This window comes from Rhodamnia argentea, chromosome 7 (genome assembly GCF_020921035.1).
Source record: "Rhodamnia argentea isolate NSW1041297 chromosome 7, ASM2092103v1, whole genome shotgun sequence".
NCBI classification, from domain to species: domain Eukaryota; kingdom Viridiplantae; phylum Streptophyta; class Magnoliopsida; order Myrtales; family Myrtaceae; genus Rhodamnia; species Rhodamnia argentea.
Window position 1 is genome coordinate 2,397,811 of NC_063156.1, and position 13,939 is coordinate 2,411,749.

Consider the following 13,939-nt stretch of genomic DNA (forward strand, 5'->3'; position numbering starts at 1 on the left):
TTCAAAAGTGGATTGGACGGCGACACAGAACATGGAATTGGAAAAAGGAAACGGCACACATCTGAGATCAAGTGGCAAGCATTTGAATTTTGTAAATTTGTGTACGATTTCTGATTTCTCTATGGTTTAAGAGCACTACCAGGAGAGGGGACAACTCGACATGTCGATACCATACCGATCCGACTGTTTCAAGACCAAAAGCTTGGGGATTTAGTCGTCGCTTGGGGAGGCACAAGGGTGGTTAATGATGGGTTTTGATTGACTAAGGACAGTGCCTTCAGCACTTTGCTTTTGGAATCGTTCAAGGTTGTCGGGGCAACAAAACAGAGGCATGATTCCGAGTTCTTGTTTGACACGATGAGTGCAGGAATTAGTAGGCAAATTGAAAATCTCAAGGCTGAGGTAAGCCTCAGGGCCATGGAACATGGTAGGTTTCCCTTTCTCAGTACAAGCGCTAATGACCTTCGAGACGCGTTTAACTAGAATCTGCGGTAGATGGCGCGTGCCGGTCCAAATGGGTTCCTCCTAGACCGCTGGCTCGTGATGTCCACATCTGTAATCGGACGAGCTGAATCTATGACCTGTACATCGCAATCTTACCTTAACGGTTGTGCCGTGACCACAATCGCGATCGCGACGAACGTGCACGCACACACACCGGGGGTCAGATCAGATCCAATAGTTGGTAGGTGCCATCCCACATGTCCTTTTGTGGATTTGGGTGGCATGAGTTGAAAGGGACGACTGGTGAAAGTGGTGAGTCCTATTCATTTTGGAATTCTTTGGCAAGTGTGTGATCCTTCACCTGATCAATGCACTATCTTCCAAACCCAATCGTTTACTTTTCCCCTGTCATCAGTTTCTCGGTAGAAGAAGAAGAAAACTTGAATGAATCTGAACAGAAAAGTTCAGATTGACCAAACGAAAAAGGAGAAGCAAAATGAAGGGATTGAGCCTACTCCACTTCCTGCTACATGGTGGAAGTCATGTCACTGAAAAAGTAGGGCAAGCACATTCCATGAACTACCTCAAGACGAATCAAAAGAACTACCTCAAGAGCATGTCAATACCAACCGTGTCTTCTTGCTGATTTCCTCAGCCAAAATTTCTCACATTTAAGAGGAGGTGGGGGGCTAATTTGCATCCGAAGAGTTTCTCTTTTTCGACTTTTATCTGCCGAGGAAATCAGAGGAAAGAGAGCCGAGCCTTCTCGTATCGACCTTTAGTTATTGCATATCGACCATCTTTTAGCACGATTTAAAATGAATCTCCTAACCCTATAGAACGGACCCATCTGTCGAAAAACACAGAAATTTATGGCTTCGGTTCGACATGGTCTTCGGTTAGGACTTTCCTCCATTGGACCAAGCTCCTAAAGAAACCTAAAGAGGCGAATTTCGATTTTGTTTACTTTGTGATTAATGATGAGGTTTGGATGTGGCGTATATTTCGGAAATGTATGCTAAGCTTGTGACTTGTGCCTTTTGCTTTCGCTGTTCATAAGCGGCGTATCGCCTGGTTTCAGCACCTTCTTTGGATTAAGAAGCACAAATCTACTTCTCCTGGGAAATGAAAGGTAGACCACTAGAAGGTTTTATATAGATATTTCCCCTGTCATTTTCGGGAAGCCGCCTTCATATCGATGACACTCTAGGATCTTAAAGGTTGTAACAACCCTAAATGGTACATACGCTAATACCTAAAAAGGTTGACGAAGTAACTCCTAAGTTAATCTGTCAAAAAATCTCATTAGATGACTGGTCCGTTCAAAAATTTGCAGTTCGTACCGGAAATTTTAGGAACTGAGAGAACATCTGTTTGTGCTAAAGTTCTAATTTTGCTCTCAAAAAGCTTTCCCTCTTCCCCTTCTCGCATTTTCCTCCTCATGGAAGTTCTTTGAACAAAGATTCCGCCACTGCTCTCTTGGCAGGACAATCCGGGATTCACGGAGTGATGGCGATCCATTTTCAGAGTTCATCGTGGAGTTCGTCGTCCTCCTCATCCTCCTCAAAGAGCGAGGTGTAGAACATATACTCATGATTAAGCATCTCCTCGAGGCTTAACTGGCCATCTTTGTTGTCATCGGCCTGAAAACAACACAGCGCAAGGATATGTCTAATGCCGGTAAAGCCATCAGATGTCGTTTAAAGATATAATGTCACATAATGTTCCGTTCCGACAACTACATTTCCGATCTTAATCATAAGAATGAGCTTCTACTAACCTGGCGGATCAAAAAAGCAGTGTAATATTTAGCATGAGATAACTCTCCAGGATTCATATATTGGAGCATTGGTATCATTTCCTCAACTTCCAGGAGTCTGCATGTTGAGGTCAGTAAGAGCATCAGCAGATATTGGCTGTGAATCTCTTCGTGGGCTCGGCGGTTTAATCATGTGCATTAAAATAAGCAGTAACAGAAAGCAAACCGGACGACGATGCACTACGCATACTTATTGCCGTTCACATCGAGATCGGTGAATTTCTGTTCAGGTGTGGGCACATGACTGCCATGGACTTCGAATTCAGCATAGTTCTTGTAGATATCATAGACGTGATCCGTGAACTCGTCGAGGTTGAGTTTACCATCACCATTGTAGTCAATTCGCCTGAAAGCATAGAATCAAATCAAGCAAAAGGAAGAAAACAAGTTCACCGAATAAGGACATGATCTTCTCACAACGTGCTTGCATTAGTTACTGATAAGGTACTTGAAGTTATGATCATGGATCATGCCTTACTTCAGTTTTTGCCCGAGAAGCCATTTCTGGATTTCTGTGTTGTTACTATCTTCGGGATGCAAGAAACTGCAACAAAATGTCGATATCCCCCTCGGATCAGAATGGCTTTCTTCTAATTTTGGACGGAAAAAAAAAAAAAACACAACAAACAAATGCGGAAGCAATAGAAATATACTCCATGAACTCATTGAAGCCAAGGGTTCCGTTTTGGTCGACATCGGCATTGAGGAATCGCTCCTTCCACCACCCGGCTTCACCGTGCGCCAATCCATTTCTATCTGTTGAAAAACTCCTCGTGTCACTTCTTGATCATCGCAACATCTCATCGTTCGTAAACAATTCTTTGTCATTGATTCTGCTAATTCTTTGTGGGCTAACGAGAAGTTTATGCGGCAAACATTTAAATAAACCCTGTTACTTAAAAGATCCCCTCCCTCTGTATTTTTGACAATTAAATGGAACCAACTTTGATCATAGCATGAATTGAGAAAATTAGACCGATTTATATTGTCCATGAAGTCACCTATGTCTTCATCTGAGAACTGAGGAAGGTACTCCCTAAAGGAAATACCCCCATCTCCATCCTTGTCGAAAAACGCCAACTCCTTCTGCGCCTGATAGCTCAGCCGGTCGTGCGCTTGCCCCATGTTCCACGCCTCGAGCTCGTCGAAGCTGACCGTCCCGTCCTTTGGCGCGTTGTCCAACAACGGGAACAAGAACAATAGCCTCAAGGTCATGTTCAGCTTGCCCTCGTTCGTCAAATACTCGTCCACGCCGTTCGGAGAACCGGCTCCTGTGCTCGCCGGAGGGTTTTCTCGCTCCTCCCGTTTCCCTTCTCCCCTTCTCTCCAATTCAGTCACGAGAGGGTCGAAATTCGGGAGGGGCAATTTGATGCCTAGGCGGCGATTCGAGCCGAGGTGGTCGCGGCCCTTCTGGCCCATCGAGGAGAAGATTATGAAGGCGATCAAGGCGGCGGTGGCAAGGGCATAAACCACCGCCTTTGCCATTTTCCGATGCTTGAGGGAGGTGGGGCGGGGGAGTTCCAGGCGCGCAGAGAGAGAGAGAGAGAGAGGATGCAATGACGGGAGGGAAGAGGCAGAGGAGGCATGGGCGGGAAAGACGGTTAATGACGGTTAGGGGTGAGGGGCAGAGAAGAGAAGTATGGGAATAATAGCAAAATAAAATGTATTTTTTCTTATGCTCAAAGCTCTCGCATTTTTATGGGAGGATTCTATGATTTTTCATCGTTAGAAAAAGATTTTTTCTTTTGGTAATGAAAAATTTCAGATAAATATTGACAAGCTAAATAGTGTCGCTAACTTGAAAAGATTAACGTGAATTACTTGGTCCTATAACTTGATTAATTGGAAATTACATACGGTTTCGCTAAATTTTTAATTTTATCGGGGTAGCTTACCAAACCATTAAACTTATCAATTCTAATACGAAATTACCATCCGTAACTCGAATGAATTACCTATTATTCTTCGAGTATTGAATTAATTATCATCTCCTTAACCGAGTCATCAACTTCATTCGAATTACTCACCAAACTTTATTCAATATTAGTCCACTCTTATTTAAGTCACTCATCAACATCAAAGTTTGAATTACAAACTCTCTATTCAAGTTATCAAACTTTTATATCGGTAAACAACTCTTGATTCAAATTATGAACGTTATTAAAATTAGTCAAAATCATCAGCTTTTATTTGAATAGTTTAACGGACATTAACTCATTTCAATAACCATCTTTTCTAGCAACTTGTCAATTCTCATGAAAATCGCCAATTGAGAAAATTATCAAAAAAGTCCTAAACATATTATAATTACACTAATTCAATCCTAAATTTTTTTTTTGCTAATTCAATCCTCGATGCTAACTCAGTGCCGCTTGCACTAACATGATGATTTTTTATTAGTTTTTTCTGCCTTTTTTTTTTTTTTGGTTAGGAGCGAAGAGGCCACCGATCATTGAGCGAGGGCCCGCGAGCCCTCATCCTACTCTCATCCAACTGTGAGCGACGAGGGTCGCGGCACTCATTCACAGTTGGGCAAGAGATTGTGAGCCTTCGCCCATCTAGAACTAGGCTGCCCTCGCCGGTGGCCGTCGCCCTAAACCAAAAAAAGAAAAAGAAAAAAAGACACAAAAAATCAATACAAATTCAAAAAATAATAAAATAGTATTAATAATTTTCCACATCATCGTTTACCAGTAAAAATAGACTAAATTGACATAATTGCAAAAAATTAAAAACTCAATAGGCAAAAAAAAAACCTGAATTAATACAACTATAATAGATTTAGAACTTTTTTGATAATTATCTCATCACCAACTCATGCATGATATTATCAACTTTAGTTAAATTTCTACACAACTAAGTTGTGAGTGATCAAATAAAAATTAAAAAGTAACTCAAATAGGAGTTCCAAGCAATGGTGCATGGACCATGAACTCAGCCGCCACTAAATATTTGACGATATGGCAAGGGGCAGAGCTGGGCTTATACGAGTGTTCCTTGCCCGGTCCCCCCCACCCACCCACACCCCCACCCACACGCCCACACACAACCAACCCACCACCCCCCCAAAGAAGATGCATTCCTTGAGGGGAACTATCAAGATGGGGCAAAAATTTCATCCCAGAAACACAAGGCCCCTTCCATCGGATCTTCGATTAATGCCTTCCATAAACGTTTTCTTTAACAAGATTCAACGAGCATTCCGATCGATAATGCATACGCAACAGGACTAAGGACTAACAAATAGCGCCCCCGATATTCATGTACAATGCTGACTGGAACATTAAAAGGAACGAACGAGGAGATAAGTCTATATAGCCATATGTACATGAAGCAGCGGTTTAGATGAGCATTTCGTGGCCCTACAAGGAAGAACTGAATTAGAACTGCAATTAGACCGCATGCTTCGCAGCAGATCGCATCCATGGCCAATCTGACTCGCAAACATCATGAGCGGTGTTGCCATCATTGTCCTTTACATCCGTGCTTGCATTTTGCTTCACAAGGAATTCAGCAATTCCTTCTCTGTCACATACAACGGCATAATGCAACGGAGTTTGGCCCTCATCATCCTGCCACACACAGGACAAAAAAAGTACCTAAATCTCAACATTGAGAGAACTCCACATTCCATGCCAGAGTAAATGCACATCATCAGCGGGGTTCCTTTTAACATAGTATACTTGACCGATACTAAATTTATTATGACAACGAAGTTCTACTTTCCATCAAATATCTGTTTTCTTCTCTTGTAGGCATTCCTAAAAGACTGCAACAGGATAGCATATCTGCAGGCATACATAAATACAATACCTTTGCATTTACATCAGCATCCTTGCTGACAAGCAGTTCCACGACCTTTGCATGACCACGATCAACAGCCCAATGAAGGGGGGTCCTACCTTCACTATCTGCACTAATGTCACACTGTCCTCAAAGGGTGAAAAAATGCATAACACCAATACTCCTTTTTACTCCTATCTCAGCTAAATGAAGCATATGACGGCACTTTTCCCCAATTGAGCAGGTATAATGTTCTACATCTAGAGTGAAAAGGCCATATGAAACGCGGCACTTCCCTTTGCTTGACAAATTGAGAGCCTTGACCAAGAGATACAATGACACATCACCAAATTTTCAACTTTAAGCGAAAACCAAGAATCGACGGCAGTTCACAAATCCAAACCGTGTTTCTGCCTTGATGTCCCATATGCAGTAAACAAATAATGATGATGAATGTTTGTCAAAGAGTCACAAGACAACACCCAGCAGACAGCATATGTTGAATCAAAATTATTCAGTGTAATAGCTTAACTTTATTCTACCGTCGGATCATATTGTTTACACGACATTCTTGGTTAGCTGCTTCCTAGCAACTTAAAATCCTTCACTCGAGCAGATGTTGAAAGATAACAAATGCATATCTTCTAGCTGTAAAATAAGAACTGCCAGAAAGGCTGGTCACCACAAATGTCGCTGCCATCTCCAAACTATGATGTTGCTTATACAAAGCATCACACCACAAAATGTTTCTCTTTTCTTTTTTTTTTCCCCCCGCTATGAAAACCCTATATTAGAGGCTTAAAAAGCTACAACAAGCAAAATGAACTCCGGTTATACTTGGTAACTCAAAAATGCACTTTACTCTCTTCTGATGTTAAATAAAATAACACAAAAGACTCAAAAGCAATAAGCTGAGTCCTTACCACAATTCCACCTGCTCACATATGCAGATATTGTATAACAAAAATTGCATATTACACAAACCCCACCCCCCCCAAAAAAAAAAAAAAACCCAAAAAAAAGAAAAACAAACAACCCAACCACCCCTTCTTCTCCCAATCATCAATTTTCAAAGACCTCATCAAGCCAAGATTTAGGCTAAAGGCAAGCCAATGAGCTCAAAATACCAAAACTGCAAGAGTAACGTAAGTACCTTGACAAAATATAATATGCCAATAGAAGATTTCAAGCACTTGTCATCAGAATAAAGATTGCAAGAGTGATGTAAGTACCTTTCACATTAACCGAAACACCACCTTCAATGCATTTAAGCAAATTATCTATTTCGCCTTCTCTGGCAAAAGCATGTATAGCATCAAGTTTCCTGAAACGGGACACAGATCGGTTATAAGTGCAAAATCTTTCACACAAAATACAACCTCTCACGCATCTCTACTCTATTGGAGTCTGTTTCCAACTTTCATTTACTAAACCTAGCTCAACAAACTTCTTCGGCAGCGATTGACAACATATACGAGATGATAGATAGCCCTATAGCCCAACATGCAGGCGGAGAAAGTACAATGTACACTATACAGACGATCTGTAATGTCAAAGACAGTTAAGGGAGACTAATCTTTAAAGGAACAGGCAACCTAGAATAGCAATACAAGGAACTTACGACTCAGATCCAGATTCCTCGTGCACAAATGTGCTAAAAACTGGCCCCATCGGTCCTTTGGTCTCTGCACTAGGTGCATCACCATGACTTCCTTTGCTCTTCTACGGATTCAAGCACAAAAAATAGGACCTACTCAAATGGAGATTCACAAAATCTTAAAATACCAGCGAGCTGGACTTGAAAGGAATAGATCTCACCATACTTGAGCCAGCAATCCAAGAAGGATACAGCTCAGTAACAATGTCGATGTACTTCTGCATTGCTTCTTCAGGTGGCATTGCACCCAATTTATTCCATGCTTGCCTGAACCATCCCCCAATATAAATCTCTCAGTTAGAGTAAAACTTCACTTCGTTTCAAATATAGTGGTTTGAGGTAAAAACAAGCCATGCTAACACCATCTGTTAAAACAATAGAGCATTTTGGTAAAACTTCTCGGCTACCATGTCATCCTCAATAACACCTTTCCATAAACAAAAGTTGGTCCTCCACAAATACACGGCATAATATGAACTGACGGCTGACCACCACAGTGATCCTCCACAACAAATCTTGCCATGGCAAGAAAAGCTAGGAATGAAGCAATGACATGTCCACGTAATGAAAGTATGAGAGGTGAAGTTGCTCTGTTGGTTCTGTGGGCAGTCATGAGGAGCTAAGACTTGGGTTGGAGTTATCCTAATTGAGTACATGACAAGAAATCCTCCTTTAAGTAGGCATGAACATGCAACATCGGCGTCATTCAGAAGCTCTAAATAGAACATCCATATTCCTTGATGGAACTACAAACTAAATAGGAGCGGAGATCTAAAAGCACATGAAAGGCGGAGATCCAGTAAATGGAAAAATCAGGAATATTTAGTTCTCATTGAAGAATTGAAACAAACAAAGCGCAATCCCCAGAGGATCCATATGGCCAACTTCATTGGGTAATTGGTATGACGGGACTTGTTTCTTTTTTTTTTTTTTTTTTTGAAGCTACTACTTTTCGTCCTTGCACTTTCACAGTTTTACTAATCAAATCCTTGCCCTTTCAATTTCTCTAATTGAGTCGTTCTACTTAAATAAAATGTTCAATCCCTTAGACACAAAATCTAGCTGAATCCATTTGTCAGAAAATGCCAAAACGAGACATGAATTAAAATATTGCTTAAGTGGACACTTAATGTTGATGATGGATTAGTGGGAGCATAAAAAAAAAAAGCAAAGTAAAGAAATTCAATCAATTCACTGCCCACGACCCACGATGGGCGGTCACATAGGTAATATCTAATCTTCATCACACTCCGACATCATCCTAAGCTGAATTTGGCTGAATTTCGTATGGGAGAGGCTTGAACATACATTTTATGTAATTAGAAGGTTTGACAAGAAAAATTTAAAAGTAGAAGGTCTTGATCAGAAAAAGTAGTTGAAGTACAGGGAAGAAAGGTAGAATTTGTTTTTCTTTTTGCAGTAAAAGTAGTAGCTCACAAGGTTCAGCTCATAATCTTATTAAAGAAGCCCACTTCAATGCACCACACCGTTTAAGCAGGTGGAATTCCTAGGCCCTTCCAATACAACCCTTGCATACTACTTCTCAAGCATCTACACACTGTTGATCCCACTTCTCAAGCATCTACACACTGTCGTTCTCTTGAGTAACTATACAGATAGTACATAATCATCTGCAAATCTGAAGGGAACAATGATGTATTCCCTTAGACTCAATAAAGAGCAACATCTAAACAGATATAGAACTACTCTACATCAGCACCTCAATGAACCACCTGCAGTTTCTTCTCATAATGGACTGTGATATAGCACCTACAACATTAACACTGAGAAGTTCCGGAAATAGACTAAAGCCTGTTGCAATATCACTAACTCTACATCAAAAGTACCACTTTTTTTTTTTCTCTTTCTAACAAAATCACGGTGATGTTTCCCTAAATCGATTAACTTGATCAAAATAACCTGGAAGGCAAGAACATAAAACCACGGATGGACAAAACCTACCACTTAGCCCTCGCAGTCATTTTCAACGCGGATGGCTGCGGCGCGGTGCATGGCCCTTCGGTCGCAATCTTATACAATCCATATAGCTGCAACTGAACATCATTCGCCACTCTCTGGGAAAGGCGATCGGCCGCGGCCGCCGCCACGAATGCCGTCGCGGCGCTGAATACCTCGTCCAACTCCGTGCTCTCCACTCCCTCCCAATCGCTATCGCTTCCCCCACCGCCGCCATCATCGTCATCCTCAGTCCCCGCCGCGCTCTCATTCCTCACGCTACCGTGCTCGGCCACCACCGAATCCGTGTCGCGCGACTCGCCGGAACCGTCAGCGCCGGCGGATTCAGCGGCATCTCTAACTCCCGAGTCCGACTTCGCCGACTGCGCGGCGGAGGTGCGGACGACGGCGAGGCCTTCGTCTTTGAAGGTGAAGAGCAAGGAGATCAGCTTGGCGAGGAGGTAAGAGAAGATCAGGCCGATGAAGACCGATTGCAGGAGGGGTTGCCAGTCGCCGCCCATGGGTGCACCGATCTCGGCCGAACTGCACGGTGCGATCGGAACCCTGGAGAGGAAGAGAAACGGCCGGTACGAGATGGCGTTTCGGGCGCCGAGCGAGAGGAATCACAACCCTAGCTCGCGTGGATCATCGGAGGTGAGAACAAACCGCAAAACCCTGAAATTTTGGGGATTTGGAGAGAGGAAGAGAGAGAGAGAGAGCACCGAAGAGAATGACAGCGGAGTGGGACGGTGGCCGGTGAGTCCGTCTGGGATTTTGTTTGTTTGTTTGGGGTGGCGATTTTTACGACTCCACGTGCGGCACGCGCTGCGAAAGGGAAATCGCCTGCTTCACGGAACCCGGCCTTACTGTCTGCGTGAGGTTGCTGACTCGGGTCGGGCCGGGTCGTCGTCGCTCTCGGGTTGTAGGGCCAGCGGTTCACAAAACCTCCTCAAACTTCTCGAAACATTGAGAGAGATGACAATACAATGATGTTGGCCCACCATCTGTTTAATTTGCATCGATCAACGGCCCATGATCGAGAAGCCACTTTATATCTCGGTTGAAAAAACACTCGTCTTTTCCTACAACCTTATAATTCGGTCACCCCGATAGTAATCAATCCAGTCATTGCAATTTTCCAAATTCGTTCATCATCGGAGCCTTCAGTTGCTCATCATCTTCTCAAAGTGATCTTCTTTTCACCTTCGCTAGACCAGCGAGTTACGTGCCGAATCGAAACATTTTGCGGGGCCGTTTCCGCGCTCTCGATTCATGGGTCGTGTGACGCTTTGTACCGTCATTTCCTATCAAATAACGCATGAATTTTTGAAAAGAAGAGGTGGATTATTGCGGTTGGATGACCGATTCAGAGAGACCAAGGTCCCGACATGAGCCATTCTTTGTCACCATGCTCGACCGATGTAGTGAGACATGACTACCCTGAATAGTTGGCCCAAACTTAAAGCATCGTGTTAATGTGCGCACGTCTTTAAACTAATCATCGAACAAGAGACCGATTTACTTGGTGAAGAAATGGGCAGGAAAATCAATCCCAGCTAGCAATGGCTCTCGGCTTGAGAACACGGGTCCTATTTTTAGTTGAGACACTCCTTTCATTCCTCTAAAAGGCCTAGACAATTTCAGTTATCTTCGGTACGAATATTTTCCTCTATATGTAATGTCAATTCGACCATAGAAAAAGAAAGGCATTAATTTCGAGACCTAGCTTTCCAAGTGGACCCCTTGACATTTGGCCTAGTCTTTTCCTCTCATGGCCACGATAAATTCCCCATACTATTGAATTTAATTCCTTACTCGAGGTAAAAATTGTCCCGCCAGTCTTAAACTTATTGTATGGATGTTAATTCGGTCCTAAATATTTCAATTTATTCAATTTATTCCTAAGCCTTTATACAATATTTCAATGTAGTCATTCCAGTCTTTTTTTTTTTTTTTTTTTGCCGGAAATCTCAGCCATGACGATCTAGTATTTCTTGGCCATCCTAGGTGACACATCGCCATATCAATGATTTCAAGCGAAAAGTGGTCAAAAGGATCGTATTAGAATTTCACGCAAAATAATAGGATTAGATTGACAAAATTGAAAAGTTTAGGATTGAACCGATATCCGTATAAATAAGTTTAGGACGAATCGGATAATTTCCTTCCTTAATTGTCCCTCATTAGTTATTACTTGAATATTCAATTGGTGGTCTCGCGGCTTGTAAAAGAGACCACAAAAAAGAATTCTCGCTATTGAAACTATCTTAATCTGTGCCACAAAAAACCACGAGTCTCAAAATCATTCTCCCTTTGTTTGATCCACAGTTCGGTTCATTCATGCACCCTTTACAGTTTGGTTTATTTACGCACCTTTTGCCGTCTTAGAAGTCTGCTAGAAGCACCTCCTTGTTCAGGCCCTCATGCCCCGGCTATCACTCTCCGTTCTCGTTCAACTGGGTCCGTATAGCTATAACCCTTAACGCACTGATGCGTCGCATTCTTGGTGCAACTAACACTCAAGAGAGAAACCAGGTGAGCTTACAACCCCAATCTTGATGATTTGTATGCAAATCACAATTCACACGCATGGAGGGAGGAATGACGTGATCTGGTCGTGTTCAACAGCGACGGTCGCGGCGTGCAATGAAGGCATTCCAAAGGCTACGGGGTTAAGAATGGTTGTTGGGAAAAACCAAGATTTTTCACTTAGATTTAGCACCTAACGGCCGACAGAAAAAGTGGACGCTCCGACCAGCAAATCAAGAGCTGCTTTCTCTTTGATGTCGCTACGCCGACTGGATCGTCGGATCGAGATTTGGTTCATCCCTTGCAACCTGACAGAAGCTTCCTCTCATGATCTAAAGATCGAACCCACGGATGCGGATGCAGCAAAGTGAATGATTCGGACTCTTCTTTCGTAAAGCCAAAACCAGCCAATCGCTGCTAATTTTCAGTAGGGACAACTCCTTTGGGAGAGAAATCGCTTGGTGACCTTGTCCCCGTGGAATTTGGCCAGTGGGATTCCCGCAATGCCCGCGAATTTTCGCGATCCGGATTCATTTTAATGGATGTACCGAATTCATCGAATCAAATTCAATGGTATCCTTCGATTCTCTTTCCGCATTGTAGCACATATGCAATTCGGATCTCGTTTTGATGACATAGACACTCGATAATCGTTGCGAGCGAAACGATTCATAAAAAGACTACAATTGGATTAACTTTTTTCACCAGTATCCGAGTACATATGGACTCTCCTTAAAAAGAAGATATTGTCGATATTTATCACCACTTTAGCTACTTTAGCAGCTTGGCCCTTTACTAGGGCTTTCTAAACCTACTGTTCGTTTTTTTTTTTTTTGGGCCGATGGCGGCGTGCGGCTACAATGATCCAGCAGGATCATTTTCTTCTTGCAACCTCGACCTATGTTTTATGCATTACGTGGGAGTCAGGATTTCCACAGTTATACATCAAGATGGATGACACCGGAAGGTCGGGGAGGGGGAAGAAACTTATGTATTTCGCTACGAAGTCTTTTTTTTGTACAGGCTGGCTTGATTTTGTGCTGTAAAACTTGTTTGTCCATATTATTTTTTCGACGGGCCCAACAAGTTGTTAGACTCATGATCAGGTCTGATAGACATTCGTGGTAAGATTGTCATTTGAGACTCCATGTTACGAAAAAAAATGAGAAATCCTTCCTAAACGTGAACCGTGATATAGCAGCATATGATTTCGCACAAAAAGGAGGAGTCCTCTAATTATGGCCAGGCAAAATAGTAGATGGATCATTATAGAGTAGGACAAGGGACACCAAACTTCTACTATTTCTCTTGCTGACCAAATTGGTATGACATGATGCACCTAATGATCCCATGCTTGATTAGCTCTCTCCTCTCTGGCCCCCATCGTGTTTGGGAGAGGCGCCTATTTGTGGACACTCAGCCATCGTCGGCAAAGCCGATCCGTCTGAAAAGGGACCGGGGCGGCAGCGGCCAAGGAGGTGGAGGGCAGGATGGCGATGATGGAGGAGGATCCGATAAGGGCAGCGTGGGAGTGGATTTGTTTTGTCGAAGAAAGGCCAAATACAAAAGAAAGGATTTGCTTGTCTAGGCTCACCTATTTTGAATCTTTGATAGATGTTGGTTTTTCTTCTGAGAAATATTTCTTGAATTAGATACTTTTAAGGTTTTTTTTTTTCCACGGTATGCGATTTCATTGTATTATGTGTACTTCGATCAGGAAAAAGGGAGAAGAAATCCATGATACAGATCCA

At 42.7% G+C, this 13,939-nt stretch overlaps 2 protein-coding genes across 4 annotated transcripts; both read right to left on the reverse strand.

The window, feature by feature from the left end:
• Positions 1 to 1,785: 1,785 nt before the first annotated feature.
• Positions 1,786 to 3,884, reverse strand: LOC115754322 (45 kDa calcium-binding protein). Its single transcript, XM_030693311.2, has 6 exons — positions 3,265 to 3,884; positions 2,917 to 3,019; positions 2,742 to 2,807; positions 2,454 to 2,609; positions 2,225 to 2,321; positions 1,786 to 2,087 (listed from the first exon to the last, which is right to left on the reverse strand). The coding sequence occupies exons 1-6, from the start codon at positions 3,746 to 3,748 to the stop codon at positions 1,968 to 1,970; spliced, it is 1,026 nt and encodes a 341-aa protein (XP_030549171.2). The 5' UTR covers positions 3,749 to 3,884; the 3' UTR covers positions 1,786 to 1,967.
• Positions 3,885 to 5,416: 1,532 nt separating this feature from the next.
• Positions 5,417 to 10,504, reverse strand: LOC115754309 (acyl-CoA-binding domain-containing protein 1-like). 3 transcript variants are annotated; one of them, XM_048282513.1, is made up of 7 exons: positions 10,382 to 10,504; positions 9,666 to 10,223; positions 7,865 to 7,970; positions 7,668 to 7,768; positions 7,279 to 7,370; positions 6,077 to 6,174; positions 5,417 to 5,835 (listed from the first exon to the last, which is right to left on the reverse strand). In XM_048282513.1, exons 2-7 carry the CDS (start codon positions 10,178 to 10,180, stop codon positions 5,656 to 5,658), a joined length of 1,092 nt encoding a protein of 363 aa, XP_048138470.1. In that variant the 5' UTR covers positions 10,181 to 10,223; positions 10,382 to 10,504; the 3' UTR covers positions 5,417 to 5,655. The 3 variants fall into 3 exon arrangements, with proteins under 3 accessions (XP_048138470.1, XP_048138471.1, XP_030549146.1); XM_048282514.1 differs by having other exon boundaries at positions 10,326 to 10,406; XM_030693286.2 differs by having other exon boundaries at positions 9,666 to 10,430.
• Positions 10,505 to 13,939: the final 3,435 nt, after the last annotated feature.